Source organism: Eublepharis macularius, chromosome 5 (assembly GCF_028583425.1).
Source record: "Eublepharis macularius isolate TG4126 chromosome 5, MPM_Emac_v1.0, whole genome shotgun sequence".
Taxonomy (NCBI): Eukaryota; Metazoa; Chordata; class Lepidosauria; order Squamata; family Eublepharidae; genus Eublepharis; species Eublepharis macularius.
In genome coordinates this window covers 171419525-171438712 of record NC_072794.1, presented here as the reverse complement: position 1 = coordinate 171438712, position 19188 = coordinate 171419525, and the positions used below count along the sequence as shown (strand labels likewise).

The following is a 19188-nucleotide window of genomic DNA, read 5'->3' as shown; positions in this document are numbered from 1 at the left end:
TCACCCCGCTACTCCCAGGACGGTAAGGGATCTGGCAATCCTAGCAACTCAGGGAGGGCTCTCTGGTTTGGACTGCAGGGGTAGGGACTTAGCTGCGAGTGGTGGAGCTGCTCCCCTCTCGGGCTTCCCCATGTGTTCATATTCAATCTTCTTTTAAAATCAGCCTTTCTGTCAATATAGTGGTACAAATATGTGCAAAAAATAGTGTGTGTGTGTGTGTGTGTGTGTGTGCTGTGATGCCCCTGATTACGACAGCACCCTCACTGGAAAATCCTGGTTATTTAAAGCATGTGCAGAACAAAATGAACGGCACAATTCCACAACTGTAAAAATGCTGAGAGAGGGCAGATGTACGGAAGAACTGTACCCAAACCCATTCCAAGGCTTGGGGGTCGACTGCTAAGAAAATCAGGAATAAGTTGAGTGTGCGGAAAAGCCCCAAGTTGACTTTGAGAGGAGACCTGTACAGAGTGCATTATAGCAGTGTAGTCTCAATGTTACCATGGCATGGATCCAGGCAGCCAGATCATTCGTGCCAAGTTAATGGGCCCTCTTCCAGGCTAAACCGAGTTGGAAGAAGGCCTTTTTTTGTTTCTGCATTAACTTGCATCTCTAGCAGCTGTGTTACAACCAATATAACCCCTTGGCTTTTAACCAAGTTAGCAAGGGTCAACTGAACCCCACTGAAAATGAAAAGAACTTTGTCCTTTAGGATCTCCAGCATAACTTCGGTCTTGTCTGGGTTGAGGGTCAGTTTGGTCGCTTTTAGTCATTTGAACACGGCACTCAGGCAGTGACTCAACACTTCTACTGCATCACCAAGGGATCTGGATATAAGATACATTTGGATATATCTTTGAGTGTTATCAGCATATTGATCTCATCCAATTTTTAAAATATTTTGCAATTCACCTAGAGTCACAGAAAGATGGGCTGATAATAAGATAAATAAATCATCCCCCCAAACAGTGGACCTGAGTATCAGCAAAAGCCATCCACCAGATCCTTGGTGCACAACTGAATCTTAACCCTGGCCATGCACAACTACAGATCAGACCCCTCTGCTGGCTTTCCGCCCACACTAGGATCTAGTGCAAACATCTTTACTCGGAAAGCTCTCCAAAGCCTTGAACCATCCTATGCCCACTTGCCTTCTAGCCCAATGGAATAGATGCCCACACACCTGCTGCCTGAATTGTCCTTCTTCCTTCCCCTTTGCCGTCTCTATGTTCAGATTGGAAGCTCTTTGAGGGCAGGGACTTTGCCTTTCTGGCTCTGTAAAACGCCATGCACGCGGAGGAGGCTGCATCAACCATCTCCGTATCAGTAATATTCTGAACTGTGCATGGTCTGATGGGCCTACTGATTGATTGCTGTCAGCAGTCTTGACGTCTGTCCCCCACCCCCGACCTGAGCAGCAGCAGAGGGACTTGGGGCAGCTCCTTCCACGATAGAAAGTGCTCTTGGCTAGAGATGGGCACGAACCAGGAAAACAACGGTTCGTTGTGGTTCGTGGTTCATTGCGTTTCACAAACCACGAACCAACACGAAATTGCCCGGTTCACGAACTGGTTCATTTGGTTCATGAATATGTCACTTCCAGGTCAGCAGAAGGTCTGCAGAAAGCCCATCCCCCCGTTGCCTAGGAAACTGATTGATCGGCACCAGGCTGTCTACAGTGACGAACTGAAAAACGAACCAAACGAACTGCCCTAAAAATCATCATGATTCGTCAGAAATGCCCTCCAATGAACTGCTGGTTCGTGAACCACTAACCGGCCTGGTTCATGTTGAACTTTGGTTCATATTTCGGTTTGTGCCCACACGTACTCTCGGCCTCTCACCATCAGAAGCTCGCTCCGAGTTACGCAACTCAGTTGTTCTTTGCCGGTCTCAGCTTTTGTGCTGGAGTGAACATTTGAAGAGCAGAAGGGGAGAACGTATGCCAAAGCCTTTTTGTTCCAGAATATTACACCTCCTGCAGCCCAATCCTATGCACTCCCTTACTTGGAAGTAAGCCCCCCTGAACAATGTGAGACTTACTTCTGCGTAAGAATGCAGGGAAGCGTGCTGTACAGAACTCATTATCCAAACCAAAGATGCCGAGGAACAATTTTAACAGCACTTGGCCAATAAAAATGTTTTTGGTACAAGTTATCGACAAATATTTGTCTAGAGACGAGGAGGTGAGAAACTGAGCTTTCCACAAAATACTCTCATGTATCTGCGCAATCTGTCCTCCTTTCTGAGTTCTGCCACAATGCTGGGTGGTTTGCATAATAGCCATGTGGTCTAAGATTGCCAAGATGTGTTGTGTAGGGACTTGAATATCGCACTAGGAATAAGGGGAGATGGATTCGAACTCCCCCACGCTGCCATAAAGGCTTCAGGGGAACTCGGGCCAGTCCCCCTCTCTCAATCTAGCTAACAGAACTGTTCTGATCATAAAATAGGGAAGGAAGAGAAATGAATGCTGCTTTGAGCTCCTGGTATGAAGGGGAGAATAAAAATGTACAAGACAGAAGAACCAGAGAACAATCTTAAAATATGACTACTGAAAATCCTACTAAGATCTATTAAATTACACAAATGGAGGAGAAGAGAATCCTACTAAGATCTATTAAATGGAGTTTAGTCCCAGGAAAGTGCCCTTAGCATTGTACTGTCATTCACTCAGTTTTTACAGAACATCCAGATATTGTCAGTCCGTTGTATTTCAGTGTGTGTTATGTGCCGTCAAGTCACCTCCGACCTATGGCGACCCTATGAAGGAAAGACCTCCAAAACATCCCATCATTAACAGACTTGCTCAGATCCTGCAAACTGGAGGACGAGGCTTCTTTTATTGAGTCCAGCCATCTCATTTTAGGTCTTCCTCTTTTCCTACCGCCATTTTTCCTAGCATTATTGACATTTCCAGAGAATCTTGTCTTCTCATGATGTGACCAATGTACGATAGCCTCAGTTTTGTCATTTTAGCTTCTAAGGAGAATTCTGGCTTGTTTTGATCGAGTACCCCCTTATTTGCCTCTTTGGCTGTCCATGGGATCCACAAAACTCTCCTCCAGCGCCACTTTTCAAATGAATCAATTTTTTTTCTGTCAGTTTTTTTCACCGTCCAACTTTCACATCCGTACATAGTAATGGGGAATGCCATAGTTTGGATTATCTTGATCTTGGTTCCCAGGGCGACATCTTTATCTTTGTCTTCTGTAGCTCCCTCACAGCCGTTCTTCCAAGTCTCAATCGCCTTCTGATTTCTTCATTGCAATCTTCCTGTTGGTTGATGATTGAGCCAAGGAATAGAAAATCTTGGACAAATTCAATTTCCTCATTGTCAGCTTTAAAACTGTGTAATTCCTCAGTAGTCATTACTTGTATCTTCTTATGTTCAGCTGTAATTCTGTATTTCAGCACTTGATGTGTTTTCGCATTTTTTGCCCCACATCTGGGTTGTCGAGACCCTTTAAAGCTTGAAATGCAATTGCAATAGTGAGCTGTCCAATGTGGGCAGTAAAACTGCTATTGGGGTGTAACATAAATCTACTGTTAATTGTTAATTCTTGTGGTGAGTGTGTGTATATGGGTGTGTGTGAGAGAGAGTGCTATTTTTCACATTGTAGCCAGTCAAAGTCACTACTAATTTTTAAAACTTTGTTTTTATGACTGTTACTTAGCAATCTCACAATTACAGTAAGAAACAATAACATTTTTTTTAAAAAAATTAAAAATTAATGAGAACTGGATATTTCATGTTCTCGTGGTTGCAGCCTTCATGTTCAGCAGCCCAGGGTTCAAGAGAAAGGTAAAATCGTCCCATCTTCAGACTATTTCTGTCTTGAAAGTGCCTGGGATTACACCACATTTCAGCTTCCTCTCGTCATGAATTTAGGTGGCTGGCCATGTTGGTCTGTAGTAGAACAGCAAGATTTGACTCTAGTGGCACTTTAGATACCACTAGATTTTCAGAGTGTAAGCTTTTGGTGTCTGAAGAAGGGAGCTGTGACTCGCGAAAGTTTACACCCTGAAAATCTTGTTGGTCTCTAAGGGGCCACTGAACTCATATCCTGCTATACTCTTGTCATGGAAATACCTAAATCATTTTGATGCTCCCCACACAGAAAGCCTCTTAATACGAGACATCTTACACGGGGATGCAATGTTAGTCAGGAAACAGTTTTAAAAGGCAGAGCGGTTGGAGATCGCTCCTTAGAGGGTTTGTTAATTTCATCTTCACCTCCTAACCCTAACCCTTCCCCAGGCGAAGATGAAATTAACAAACCCTCTAAGGAGCGATCTCCGCTGCTCTTTTAAAACTGTTTCCCGGCTAACATTGTGTCCCCCTACACTTGAATGTCCCCACGTAAGATGTCTCGTGTAGAGAAACTCTGATTCAAGAAGTGACTGATCAGGTAAAACCTTAACACTTGAAGATGCAAAGTGAAGATACAAAGATCCGCCCTGAGCCTGGTGGAAATATGGAAATATTTATTTATTTATTTATTTCAATATAAATTGAAATAAATAAATAAATAAATAAACAAGTAAATAAATAAATTAAAAAGAGGGGGGAAGACACCCCTTAATGGAGCCAGTTTGGTGTAGTGGTTAAGAGCATGGGACTCTAATCTGGAGAGCCGGGTTTGATTCCCTACTCCTCCACTTGAAGCCAGCTGGGTGACCTTGGGCCAGTCACAGCTCTCTCAGAGCTCTCTCAGCCCCACCCACCTCACAGGGTGATTGTTGTGGGGATAATAATGACATACTTTGTAAACCGCTCTGAGTGGGTGTTAAGTTGTCCTGAAGGGTGGTATATAAATCAAATGTTGTTGTTGTTGTTATATGTAAAAGAGGATTGGGCTTGCTTGCTTGCTCACTGGAGGGGGGTTATCAAAATAGTTTAGGTCAAGGGGAGGCAAGTTATAGTCTAAGGGCCACATCTAGCCCTGGGAAGCTTTTCACCCAGCCCTCCAGTTGCTTAATAATTTGTTGGGAGAGAAAGGTTAGAGAAACATTACACTGTGGAAGAATGACAGACTCAAGGCCATCCAATAAGGTTCATGGCAAGCCAGGATTTGAACCCAATTCTCTCCTGTCTAGCCCAACGGAGAAAACCCACGTGGCCTTCAGGCTGAAAAAGTTTGCCCACACCCAATTTAGGCATTTCTACAATACACAACAAGCAAAAAGAAGGGAAACTTAGGACTGCCACCTTTTTGCTAGCCCCAGCTGGGTGCCATTAAGAGGAGAATGAAATACAGAAATTGGTCATGGAGGGGAAGCAAGATTAACTGGCGAGAAAATGTTTTTGTGTATGTCTAGTTGAGGCTGAAAGTACAGAAGTGGGGCTGAGGTGTTTGCCCAATGGAAGCGGCAAGGGGTGAAAAGGAGAAGGGCGATTTACAATGCATATATTATTACAGGCCAGTGTGCATAGTTCTCTTTTCCTCCGTTTATCCTCACAACAGCCCTGTGAGGTAAAGTAAGCTAAACTGGCATGAGTGTGTTTGAGAGTTGGGTCTTCTTTATCTCAATACAAAATAGTAGAGACCAGTAGCACCTTTAAGACTAACCAACTTTATTGTAGCATAAGTTTTCGAGAGCCACCGCTCTCTTCATCAGATGCATGATTGTAGCATGATTGGATTGTAGCATAAGCTCTCAAAAGCTCTCAAAAGCCTATGCTACAATAAAGTTGGTTAATCTTAAAGGTGCCACTGGACTCTTTTACTATTTTGCTACTACAGACTAACATGGATAACTCCTCTGGATCTTATCTCAATACAGCATCCTAAACCCCTACATCACATTGGTTCTCAAAAGTTTAATGACAATTTAAAAAGTAATGTTTCCCCTGTTACAATGGAATTCCTATATTGGCTCTTAATGCATTTGGTTTTTTAAAATTTTTATCTGGCTGTTGCCTGCCTTGGGTCTTGACTTGTCAATAGAAAAATGGTGTATAAATAAACTATTTAATTGTAAGCTGCTTCCTTTAAGAATACATGTCCTGTTTTCCCAACATTTGCCATAGGTTTGTGGGTCCCTGTGACTAAAACAGCAGAAAGATTATCCTGTGTAATCTGTACAATTGCTGTAGGGAAATTTCTGGAGGTTTGGGTGTGGATCCTGAGGAAGCCCCTCAGCTGTGTATCATGCCATAAAGACCACCCTCCGAAGCAACCATTTTCTCCAGGGGAACTGTTCTTTGTAGTCTGGAGAGCAGTTTTAATTCCAGGAGATTCAGCCACTACCAGGAGGTTGGAAACACTAGTAATCTGCTTTGAGTCTGAAAGAAAGAAAGAAAGAAAGAAAGAAAGAAAGAAAGAAAGAAAGAAAGAAAGAAAGAAAGAAAGAAAGAAAGAAAGAAAGAAAGAAAGAAAGAAAGAAAGAAAGAAAGAATATTGCTGTTTGGCTGTTGTTATTTTCATTTATAGTCTTCCTTTCTCCCTAGGACTCAAGGTGGATTACAAATATGGGGGGAGGGAACACTTTTCAGTCAATCAGCATGAACTGTTGCCATCTCCAGGCTGGAAAATTTCTGGAGATTTGGGGGTGGATCCTGGGGGGAGGGCAAGTTTGGAGAGATCCCTCAATGGGTCTCCCCTTCAAAGCTGCCATTTTCTCCAGAGGACCTGACGTCTATAGTCTGATGATTAATTAACAAGCCATGCTTGTCTGTCTACAGAAAAGAGCAAGAGTCCAGTAGCACCTTGACTCACAAAATTTGTGGCATCTGAAGAAGTGAGCGATGGCTCACAAAAGCTCATACCCTACATTAAATGTTTGTTTGTTTGTTTGTTATTTATAGTCCGCCTTTCTCACTGAGACTCAAGGCAGATTACACAGTACGAGATTAGTACAATCAGTATCAAGTACATTTCAATACAGTATCAAGGACATTTCATAAACAATACCATAGGGTGAGTCTTATAGGTGCCACTGGACTCTTGCTCTTTTCTACCAAGAATTTGGTCCTGATGCTAATGGGAAGCCAGTTTTTCCTACTTCCACCCTGCTTTGTGGGTCTTTTGTGCACTTTTTGGCATTCCCTTGGCTTTTCTGAGATCTTTCCTCAAGCTGCTTTAATAGGATCATTTTGGACATTTCACGGCAAAACCAGAGTGGCTATGTGCCATGCCCCCACCCCCACACAAAAATATTAAGTGGCTTAATATTTTTGTTAAGTATTTATCTATATTGCACACTATTAGCACTCTTTGATATATAAAATTCTAAAATATTGTAATAACAGTAGTCTTGCAGTATTCCTCCAGTGTTCATCGTAGTTTAGGTTTACTCTGCTGGGAGGCACCCCATTTGGTTTGGTTTAGCCTCCAGGTGGTAGCTGTAGATCTCCCGGAATTACAACTAATCTCCAGCCTAAAGAAATGTTCCCTTGGAGAAAATGGCTGCTTCGGAGGGTAGACCCTATGGCATTATACCCTGCTGAGGTTGCTCCCCACCTTCTCCAGGCTCCATCCCCAAAATCTCCAGGAATTTCCCAACCTGGAGCTGGCAACCCTACTTTGGAAAAACACCAGCAGGGTGCCCAGCTACTGGACTCCTTTTCTTCTACTGGCAATTAATTGCCATTCAGGGGGTTTTCCAGGCCCCGCCTGGAGGTTGGCAACCCAATGAAGAATGTCTCCATTGACCTGCCTATAACATCCTTTCAGGAGAAAAAAACGGGCATTGATTATCAATGCTCGTTTTTCCTCCTGAAAGGATGTTTGAGCTCACAGTGAAGCGGGGGGCGGCCTGTCTATGTGCCATAGCAGCCATTCAGGCACATTTGCTCTGCGGGGCGGCAAAGGGGCGGGGGGGGGGGGTGGCAGGACGGGAAGCCGAAGCAGACGCGCACAAAAGAGCGGGATTTCCACCAAGGCGGTCGGGCGAGGGCTGCTGGCCTCTCTTGCGCGGCCTGGTAGGGAGCAAAGCCGCCTCCTCAGGGCGGCCGGGGCGAGGCAAGAGAGGCCAGGCAGGCCGGGCCTAGCCGGTTGCCATGGCGACGGCCCCTACTCGAGGCGAGGCGCCTGCGCGGGCCGCGCTCCGACTAGGCCTCTCGGCCGAAGCGGCTTCTGCCTCCCTCCCCGCGGCCGCGATGGACGAAGGAGGGTCGGACCTCGCGCTCCGCTGCCTGGGCGAGGTGGAGGCGCTGGCCGAGGAGGTGCTGGCCGGGAGGCAGCAGGTAGGCCCCGGGCGGAGCGAGGCGTGGGGTGGGAGAGCTCCTCAGGCGCCTCTGCCGCCCCCCACCCCCACCCTCAGGCCAGGAGCGATCAGAAAATGCTTCGTGTGCTCGCGTTGCAATCCTCACGACAGCCCTGTAAGGCTGGCCACCCTGGGGTGGGGCTGAAGAGAGTGGGGAGTAGGGGCTGGGAGACCGGGGTTGAAAACGCCGCTGTTTAAGATTCTTCCTTCGCATAGCTGTGAGACCCAAATGAGGAAGGGAGAATTGGCATGGAACTGGAATAATAACAATAACAATAGTTGTTGTTGTTGTTGTTGTTGTAATCCGCCCTGAGCCCACTTGGTTGGGGAGGGCGAACTATAAATCTAAATAAATAAATAATAATAGGAACATCACGTGGAAAAGGTGCTGGAAAATGATCAAGTCAAGATCTTACGGGATTTTAGAATACAAACTGATCGACACTTGAACACAATACACCAGACATAACAGTTGGGGAAAAATGGAAAAGTTTGGATAATTGACATTGCAATTCCAGGGGGTGCCAGAGTCGAAGTAAAAGAACAAGAAAAAATGATTAAATAGAAACCACCCGACTATGGATGGAGAATACAACAGTGGTCCGCGTTGTCATCAGGGCACAGGGAAGTATTACAAAAAAATTCGCAACTTATATGGAAAAACTGCAGCTTTCTGACATAACACCTATAGAACTGCAAAAGAGGTGTTACTTGGAACAGCGTATATTTTACACTGATACCTGGCTGATGCTTAGGTCTATGGCGGAAACTTATATCAGCTCAGCAAGGCCAATCAATGATAACATATGATCTTTATTTATTATTGATTATGTTGTGTGAAATTTGAATAATAATAATAATAATAATAGATCCAGAGGAGTTGGCCATGTTAGTCTGTAGTTGCAAAATGGTAAAGAGTCGAATAGCACCTTTAAGACTAACCAACTTTGTTGTAGCATAAGCTTTTGAGAGCCACAGCTCTCTTCATCAGATGCATCTGACGAAGAGTGCTGTGAAAGTTCTTGAAAGCTTATGCTACAACAAAGTTGGTTAGTCTTAAAGGTGCTACTGGACTGTTTACCATTTTGCAATAATAATGATAATATGGCACCCAACTCTGATGTGGTGAATTTATGGAGATTTGGGGGAGCTCTGCTTGTGGAGGGGAGGAATCAAGGGAGGGGTTTCACCTCGAATCTATGATCTACCCTCAATTTTGATTTGATTTATTCAATTTTTAGCCTGCCCTCCCCAACAAGCAGGCTCAGGGCAGGTTATAAGATAATAGAATCAAAGGGTTAGAAGGGACCTCCAGGGTCATCTAGTCGAACCCCCTGCTCAACACAGGAAATGTAAAACTACTTATTTAGGAAAAATGGGGATGCATTGGGTGTGCTGTATTATTTATTTATTTAATTTTATTTATGTCAGTTATAGTCCGCCTTTCTCAAGGCAGATTACACACTGTGAGATTAGTACAGTCAGAATCAAGGACAATTTCATGAACAATGCCATAGAGTAAATAAATGTAAGTTTACAAAGATATAATATTAGCAAAAATCCAGTACAGAGTTGAAGAAACGCTGAAACAGAACATAAGCACTTTTAGCAATACGGAGGAAAAGCGCAAGAGTCCAGTAGCACCTACAAGACTAACAAAATTAGTGGTAGGGCGTGAGCTTTCGTGAGCCACCTGAAGAAGCAAGTTGTGGCTCACGAAAGCTCATACCCTACCACTAATTTTGTTCGTCTTATAGGCGCTGCTGGACTCTTGCTCTTTCCTACTGCTACAGACAAACATGGCTACCCGTCTTGATCTAGCAATACAGAGTTGAAGAAATGCTGATGTTTTAATATAATTGTAACTGCTACCATTATTTTTATCTTTATGGTTACTGTCATGTTGTTCTCCCCTCTGAGCCCGCTTGCGGGGACAGCGGACAAAATGTCTAATAAATAAATAAATAAATAAAATACCTCCCCCCGCCCCCAACACCACCTGTGACCCCTGCTTCATGCCCAGAAGATGGCAAAACACCATCAGGCTCCCTGGCCAAACTAGACTGGGGAAAATTGCTTCCTGACCCCAAGGTGGTGATTGGCCTTACCCTGGGCATGTAAGAAGGGGCCACGAGAACTAAGCCCTGATGCAACCCTTCCTGCCCTCCCTCTCACGAACTACCCAGGTTCACAGAATCAGCATTGCTGTCAGATGGCTATCTAGCCTAATCACATACAAAGATAAAATAAGCATATATAAAATCAAAATTAATAAATATGCAATATAAAATGCAGTTAAACAATAGTAGTTTAAGATATGGCATCTTTTTGAAATCTGAAGCTACAGTTTCCCCAGGGAACTGATCTCTAGGTTGGAGATCTGTTGCAATTCCAGAAGAAGTCCAGGTCTAGCCTGGAAGTTGGCACCCTTGGATAAAACTACTAAGTCCAGGGCTTGTAATTTTTATTTTTTTATATTTATTTTATCAAATTTATACCCCGTCCTCCCTGCACATGGGCTGAGGGCAGCTAACAACAGAGGAAAAAAACGTGGTTTCAGGTGGCTAGCCACATTAGTCTTTAGCAACAACACCTTAAAGGCCGGCAAAAATGTCCAGGGTAGAAGCTTTCATGAGACAAAGCTCTCTTCGTTAGATGCTACAGATTTGTAACCTCTCGCTCCAGAGCCAAATGTGGTCGTTTAAAACAGAAAACTCTCTATTTAAGATAAACTAAATGAGTTGCTAAAGTAACCAATATGTGACAAGAATGGCTGGCAAGGTTTTCTATGAGACTAAAGGGCTTTAAGATGCTTTACAGAAAGGCCTGTGAACTGAACACGATGCTGTCTTTTTTAGATTGTGGATCTGGACCAGAAACGGAATCAGAACCGGGAGGCACTCAGGGCTCTGAGCAAGGAGCTGGCCCGTTCAGGTGAGGGGATCTTCTGGAATATGTGAAGTTACTCTACTGAGCCAATATGAGCAGCTGTACCATAGTGGTTAAGTAGCTGGGCTGCATACCAGCACTCTGCTGGTTTGACTTCCATGACTGCCATGAGCTCAGCAGGTGGCCTTGGGTCAGCCCCTCCTGTCTGCTCCAGGTCCCCAGCTGCATTGTGGGGACAATAATATCACCGACTTCGTTCACTGCTGTGAGTGGGGCGCTAATCTGTTTAGAAGAGCAGCATATAAGTGCTGTTACTACTATTTGTCAACAGTGGCTGGCAGTAGCTCTTGGGCAGAGACCTTTCCCGGCCCTTCTAATTCCAGATCCTTTTTAAATGGAGAAGTCAAAGTTTACTTCAGTGCTTAGTTCTTGCGGTCAGTGCTTAGTTCTTGCAGCCCCTTCTTGCATGTCCAGGGTAATCCTGCTCGCCACTTTGGGCTCAGGAAGCAATTTTCCCCAGGCTGGTTTGGTTAGGGATTCTGACCGCGTTTTGTCATCTTCTGGGCACGTGGCAAGGGTCACTGGGGTGTGTAGGCGGGCGGTAGTTGTGAATTTTCCTGCTTTGTGCAGGGAGTTGGACTAGATGACCTTAGAGGTCCCTTCCAACCCTTTAATTCTGTGATTGTACTTGGGAGCTTTAGTAGGTGTGTGTGGTTTTTTTTAAATCCTGCCCTTCCTCTAAGTATACATAAGTGTACTTATGGATAAGTTGGTATCCATGACCCTGATTTTATCTTCCCAACAGCCCTGCAAGGTAGGTTAGGCTGATAGAGAATTAGCTCGAGGGCACCTTCCCAGTGAGCTTCATGGCTGAGTGGGGATTTGAACCCATTTTTCCTCAGTGTAGCTCTGGAACCAGTAAAGAGCACTGTGAAACACATGCTGTCTGGTTATTGCTGAGCTTATGGTCTCCTGTCCTTCAGGCCTGGAGTTCGAATCACTCCATTGGTGTCCAGTAGACATGGCGCAAGTCCAGATCTTTCTGTACTCTGATATGAGTGAGCGAGTGCTGCTTTGCCAGGCCATAGACATTTCCGCTGGTCTCAGTTTCCTGAATTCTCAGAGTTCATGCAAAGCTGACTACTGATCTGTCTAGCTTAATGTTGTCTCTTCTGCTGTGAGATTTATTTATTTTTTAATTTATTTTATTTATTCAATTTCTAGCCCACCCTCCCTGCGAACGGGCTCAGGGCGAGTTGCAGATCTTTTTGTGGAAAAGTGAAGTGCTGTAATTACATGTCTGGGTTTCAGTGGCTTTTCAGGATCTCAGCAGAGAAGGGTTTGGTGCGTCCTGAGATCATTTACCTAGAGATGCTGAATAGTAAAGAGTCCAGTGACACCTTTAAGACTAACCAACTTTATTGTATAAGCTTTTGAGAGCCACAGCTCTCTTCGCCTGACGAAGCTCTCGTGCATCTGACGAAGAGAGCTGTGGCTCTCGAAAGCTTATGCTACAATGAAGTTGGTTAGTCTTAAAGGTGCTACTGGACTCTACTGTTTTGCTACTACAGACTAATATGGCTAACTCCTCTGGGATGCTGGGAACTGAATCCAGGACATTTTGTGTGCAAAGCAGGTGCTTACACCAAGCTACAGACTCTACCTTGTCACTTTCCTCAAGGAGTCCAAAGTGGCATTTTAATGCTGATATATGGAGCTGAGAGCTGTGGATGTTTCTCTGGTCCTGAGAAGGGATTTGGTATTTGCATGCTGTGCAGGTCTAGGTCTTCGTGAGTGCCCGGCTCTTTTGTACTTGTGTGCTGAGACTAGGCTCCCTTCTGGCGCCTGTCATTTCTATATGGAGCTCTGTAGTATTACATACTGTTGGAACTACAGCAGGACATGCCCACACCACTCTAGATGCTTCCCCAGGATAATCCAGTTTGCTACTGCAAGGGGGTGGGGGGTGGGATGGCCGTTCCTAGCAGGAAATGAGGAACAAGCCCAGTACGGAGCAGAACTCTACTGGATCAGGCCAAAAGGGCCACCTGGTCTAGTATCCTGCCTCCTGCAGTGGTGGCCTACCGGATTCCTCCAGGAAGCGAACAAGCAGGGAACCTCTGGAGCGCTGGGGCTGAGATGAATTGGTTTGCCTAATGCCATCTAGTGAGTTTGTGGAAGAGGAGAGAGCCAGGGGGTGGTTCTCTGGGGTCTGTGCCACTTCTGGTTTCACGTGCCTAGAAGCACATAGTCTAGGTATGCTGTTGGCACCTATTCCCTGCTCAGCTAGTAAGTTTCAGTACCCAGCTAGTGTGGGCCCCCCTCCACTCTTTCACAGGACTTGTAGCTTCATCCCGATTGGCAGTGAGTGCCTTCTTTGAGTCTGCCTCTTCCTCCTATTGCCTGGAAAGGTCTGAGGGTCTTGATTTCTGCCCCACAGCTCGGGAGTCCCTTGCCAGAGCTGCTCTTTTGAAATAATCACTCGTTCTGGTTTGGGTGGGCGGGCTATTCTTCCGTGCCTAGATTTGGTTGACAGTTTTCTTTCTTTAAAATGCAAGGTATATCTTCTTGAAGCAGTGCTACTTGCCCTGAAACTTTGGACTGGAATGAACTGGGGGAAATTCCATCACCTGACTGATACTGGGTCTTAGGAACTGGAAATATTTCTCCAGCCCTGTCTAAATAAATACGTTGCTTTCAAGGCCAAAGGTATCAGTGCTCCTGGTGGCAATCTTTTGTTCTCAGACACGTACCTTTTTGCAGAATTTGCAAGAGGGGAACCTGCCTGTTGTGAGCTGTTTGACTGCACTGCTGGTAACTACTGAGCACTTCCTAAAAGCTGTAAACCGAGAGGGCCAGGACAGGAAAGAGGCCGACGGTGGTGGTTTCCAGCGATGCTTATAATAGTTACAGTAACTTCTCCGAATTGTGCCGGTTATTCCCTCCCTCCGTCCCATCACAGCTGAATGTTTTTCAGTAGCACATTAAGTAGGGTGACTAATGTCTGCTGCAAGTGGCAGCCGTCTCATCTTGCCCCTGGGGAGAGATTGTGAGCAGCAAATTGTCTTGCTTCTCTTGCACATGGTTAGGTTTTTGAATTAATGAAGGCAAGACAGAATAAATGTGCTCGACCTGTGGCCTCAGGCGGCTTTTTTTGGTTCCTGTGAGCCTTTGGGAAGGGCCCATGTCTGTTGCAGGACAGACTGTCTGGTTCACCTTTCTTGTACCAGTGATATATGGCTCTCCAGCTCTCTCCTGTCAAGCCTGTTTTTTAAAAAAGAGAGCATTTATTTCTCCTGCCCCCCCCCCCGTCAACATAATTAAATAAAATATTGTCCGTTTATAGGGTAGCTGGTGGGCCCTTGTTTGCTTTTGGAGGAACAGCCCCAGTGGAACCCTAGGTCTGCTTTCAGTCAAGGCCAGTAGGGCATATTCTGAGACAGTGCCCAAACCAAATACGCTTACATAACAACAACAACAACTGCGCTTATATACTGCTATTCTAGACAGATTAGTGCCTCACCCAGAGCAGCGAACAAGTTAGTGTTGTTGTTATTATCCCCACAACGCAGCTGGGGAGCTGGGGCTGAGAGGAGTGGCTGACCCAAGGCCACCTACTGAGCTCATGGCAGTAGCGGGATTCGAACCAGCAGAGTGCTGATTCGCAGCCCAACCACTTAACCCCTGTGCTACAGCAGCTCTCTTGGTTTCTTGGTGCATGAATTGGTCTCCTCGACACAGCCTTGTTTCTTTGCTTTCAGATAACGTTATGGTTTGCTTCGGGAACATGTTTGTTCAGCTTCCCAAAACAAAGACCAAGGACATGCTGCAGAGAGGTGAGAGGTGGTTCTTCTGTAATCTGCCTGCCAGGTCACCAATGTAATGAGCCATGTGTGAGTTAACTCGGGTAGATTGGCATGCAGGGACAATCAGGGTCGAAGCTTTCGAGAATCAAGTTCTCTTCGTCAGATGCATGATCCAAACTGGTCAAATACAGAAGAGGAGGGTAGAGAGGGGAGAGCAGGGGACATATATCAGAAGGGGACAAGATGCAATTAGCGGGGAGGCAACCAAAACATTCCTTTGCTAGTAAATGTAAACATCTCCTTTTGGTGTGGAGTCAGTTTGCCGTGTTAGTTTGCAGCAGTAAAAGCATCCACTTCCTATATAGTATAAGCCTTCGATAACCACAGCTGACGATAACCACACCATAAACCTCCGGTAGCTCCAGCTCTCCAGGGAGTGAGTCTTCTTCCTGTCTTCAACTATATTCAAGGGAGCACCAGAAACCTCAGCAGTGGGAGACTGGCTTACACAGGCGTTCTCTCGGCACAAAGACTGGAACCTACAGCCAGGATCTTAGAAAGCTGCTTCTGCGCCTGGCGATCCAGGAGTGGCGTTACAGGCCTTTTAGACACCTGCAGTTTTGTGTGAAAGAGAATTATCTGCTAAAGCATCTCCATCCCCACGGCTCTTTGCTTTCAAATGGTTTGCAGAAGCCTGCAAGCCGCGGTGTAGGATGGGTATGTAGGAGTGGGCCTGCTGAGCCCATCAGTCCCGGGGACTGAAATGTCTGGAGCAAGTGAGCTGTGTTGCGCAGAGCCCCCAGGGGAATATGCTCCCCCTCTTTTAGAGCAGCTTGTTAGACCTGGAGCGTGGAGCAAAACCCTTGTGCTGCTTTGTCAGAAATAAAAGTGATCATCAGGGCGATTTGCCCATGAGTTGGTCCCCGCCCCCCTCCACCTTGTATTTAGTGGTGATACTTGAAAATAACAATACCCTGTGACCTTCACCTTGTCAGTTTGGGCAGTAGCTGGAGGGGGCATGTGTGTGTCTGACTGTGCATTTTGGCTGAAAGGGGAATGGCACCTTTGTGCAAGATGGGCAACAGGTTTGAGGACCAGCCAGCCTGCAGCTGAGGCAGAGCCAGGAGCAAGAATGTGGAATAATTGCACGAACAAGTCTTGAGTGAGGCATCGTCTTCAATCATCCCACCGATTCAAGTTTGGTGTAGTGGTTAAGAGTGCAGGACTCTAATCTGGAGAACTGGGTTTGATTCCCCACTCCTCTGCTTGAAGCCAGCTGGGTGACCTTGGGTCAGTCACAGCTCTCTCAGAGCGCTCTCAGCCCCACCTACCTCACAGGGTGTTTTGTTGTGGGGATAATAATAACACGCTTTGTAAACCACTCTGAGTGGGTGTTAAGTCATCCTGAAGGGCAGTATATAAATCGAACGTTGTTGTTGTTGTTGTTGTTGTTATAAGTTCTGTCCTCCACCCTTTTTCCAGATCAAGAACTCTTAGATGAAGAAATAACCAGACTGCGGAAGGAGCTCAAAGTGAAGGTCAACCGCCTCCTAGAAGCTCAAGGTATTTACTGCTCTGGTTGTTGCGGATTTTCCGGGCTGTATAGCCGTGGTCTTGGCATTGTAGTTCCTGACATTTTGCCAGCAGCTGTGACTGGCATCTTCAGAGGTGTAGCACCAAAAGACAGAGATCTCTCAGTGTCACAGCTGCTGGCGAAATGTCAGGAACTACAATGCCAAGACCACGGCTATACAGCCCGGAAAATCCACAACAACCATCGTTCTCCGGCCGTGAAAGCCTTCGACAATACATTTACTGCTCTGGTTCGGACCTGGATTTGCAGGGATTCAAGGCACCCCGCAGCAGACAGGGTCCAGATTGTGTTCAGAGATAAGTTTTTTTCCTGGACAGCTCCACGCTTTGCAGCGTCACTAAACTTGGTCCTTTGCATTCGAACGTAGGGGCTGCAGATAAGCAGAGATGGTCTTTAAAGAGTGGGTGGTTATTGGGCAAAGTTATCATTTCCATTGTTCAGCATTTAGGGATCGGCTGGGGTCCTAACCCCAGTCATGCCCATCATGAATTGGGGAGCGATTCCTGCAGGAGGGGGCAGGTCACCTGAGACAGCTGTCAGGCCCAGAATCTTCCCTCCTGTCGGGGAAGGCTCTGAACGAACCTGGCTCATCGTCAAGGTCCCGAAGAGGCAAGTGCTACTGCGTCCTTCACAGAATGAGGCGACTTTTGCTGAACAGTGCGATTAAAATGAGAAACAGACTCTCCTCCTTGAGTTTATACCCTCTTCCCCTCCCAGGGATGCGATCTCATTGCTCTTCAGCAAGGCTGCAGCCACATGGCTGGTTGGTCTGTGCCCCTCCAAGTGAATAAGGGTTTTGGTGCCAGAGGATGTAGTGATGGCCGCAGGCATAGACGGTTCAGACTGATTCATGGAGGACGGGTCTGTCAGTGGCTACTAGCCAGGGTGACTAAAGGGAACCTCTGCATTCAAAGGCAGTAAATTTCTGAATACCCATGCCAGGAGGTAATGGGAAGGCCTCAGCTGCTCTGCCCTGTTTGTTTCCCTCCAGGGAAACTGGCTGACCGCTGAGTGAAACAGGACTAGATGGACCCCGGGGTCTGATCCAGCAGGGCTCATAAGCTCTTAATAATAAACAATAAACAAAATAGCAAAGAGTCCAGTATCTGCAAGCATCTGACGAAGAGAGCTGTGGCTCTCGAAAGCTTATGCTGCAATAAAGTTGGTTAGTCTTAAAGGTGCTACTGGACTCCTTGCTATTTTGCTACTGCAGACTAACACATGGCTAACGCCTCTGGATCTGTAATAAACAGGAACCCACAAGGTGCACCAACAACGGTGATGTGTCCTTACTCACCACTGTCTCTTTTCTCCAAGGTAAACCGGAGCTGAAAGGCTACAGCCTGAAACCCCTGAGCAGCGAGGAAATGTGGTTTATTAAAAAGGTGCTGGATGGCTGAAGCTGTGCCACCGTGTGGACTTTGCGCCTGCTTCCTGTGTAATACACTCACTGCTGTGCAAAAGGCAACTCCGTGCACAGACACGCTCCTGAAGCAGGATAGGTGCCAAGCCTCGGGCATCCTTTGCAGGAAGGACTTGGGCAGCTGGAGAAGCCCTCCTGCTTTTCACACAGAGGGGCGCTCAGATGTCCTTCTGCAGCTTTGACCACCAGGTCAGGGGTGCGAGCATCAAAACCAGAGGAGCAGGTTTCAGTTCTGTAATTGTCTTCGACTCGCTGTTGAATGCTCGGTGGCGGGAGAGTCATAGGGATAGAACTGTGAGCCCACACTGCTCCAGGGCATGAATGCCTCACCAGAAACTGTAGTATAGTGACAAATTAAATTATGCACAAATCTGAAATATGCGAGTGGTGGGAAAGCAGTCTTTGTTGTTCATCTTGCATGCATTCTGACCCATTAAGTAAAGCAGCAGTTCTCATGTGTAAAGCCCTGAAGGCTTTGGTGTCGTGGTTAAGAGCGGCAGGACTCTAATCTGGAGAACTGGGTTTGATTCCCTACTCCTCCACTTGGAGCCAGCTGGGTGACCTTGGGTCAGTCACAGCTCTCCCGGAGCTCTCTCAGCCCCACTTTGGAGGGTGATTGTTGTGGGGATAACAACATGCTTTGTAAACTGCTCTGAGTGGGTGTTAAGTTGCTGTGAAGGGCAGTATGTAAATCGAATATTGTTGTTATTGTCCAGCAGTCTGTCTTGCTGTATTGGGTAACCAGTGTTCCCTTCCAGATGGGTGAACGCACCAAATGGCTCAGCTGGGAACATCTGCCTGGGCCCTTGGCTGCAGCTAAACACCTATTGGTTCTTCTGCCCAGCTTCATCCATCTTAAAATTGTGCACACGGTCTGGGATAGTAGGTGCCAGCAATCCATTTTAACTCGGGCCAGTCAACCTTCATGGGAATCCTACAGCAGTGCGCCTGATTTTAGAGTAACTCCTGAGGAACCACGGAAGAATGCCTGCTTACTTGAATTACGTGGGATAAGGGAGAGGGTGGGAGGGGGAGTCCTAAAGTCATTGCTCATCATGAAGTATGCGGTGGGAGCTCTTCCCTCCCCACACGGTGTTTGTGTGCTCTGCTTCCACCAGGAGGTGGCACACTTCCCCACTCAGCTTTCAAGTACTATTTGCATCCGGATCGCAGGCTTTTATAGTTGAATGGCAACGTCAGCCATCAGTACTCATTTTTACACATTCTGCTTCCCTTTAGGGCCCAGGATTAACTAGTAATAATAG

General features: G+C 46.3%; 1 protein-coding gene across 1 annotated transcript; it reads left to right on the top strand.

Annotated features, from left to right (window-relative positions):
* The first annotated feature begins 7881 nt into the window (after nucleotides 1–7881).
* On the top strand, nucleotides 7882–18510 carry PDRG1 (p53 and DNA damage regulated 1). Its single transcript, XM_054979275.1, has 5 exons — nucleotides 7882–8191; nucleotides 11070–11145; nucleotides 14862–14936; nucleotides 16389–16469; nucleotides 17818–18510. Exons 1-5 carry the CDS (start codon nucleotides 8006–8008, stop codon nucleotides 17898–17900), a joined length of 501 nt encoding a protein of 166 aa, XP_054835250.1. The 5' UTR covers nucleotides 7882–8005; the 3' UTR covers nucleotides 17901–18510.
* The last annotated feature ends 678 nt before the right edge of the window (nucleotides 18511–19188 follow it).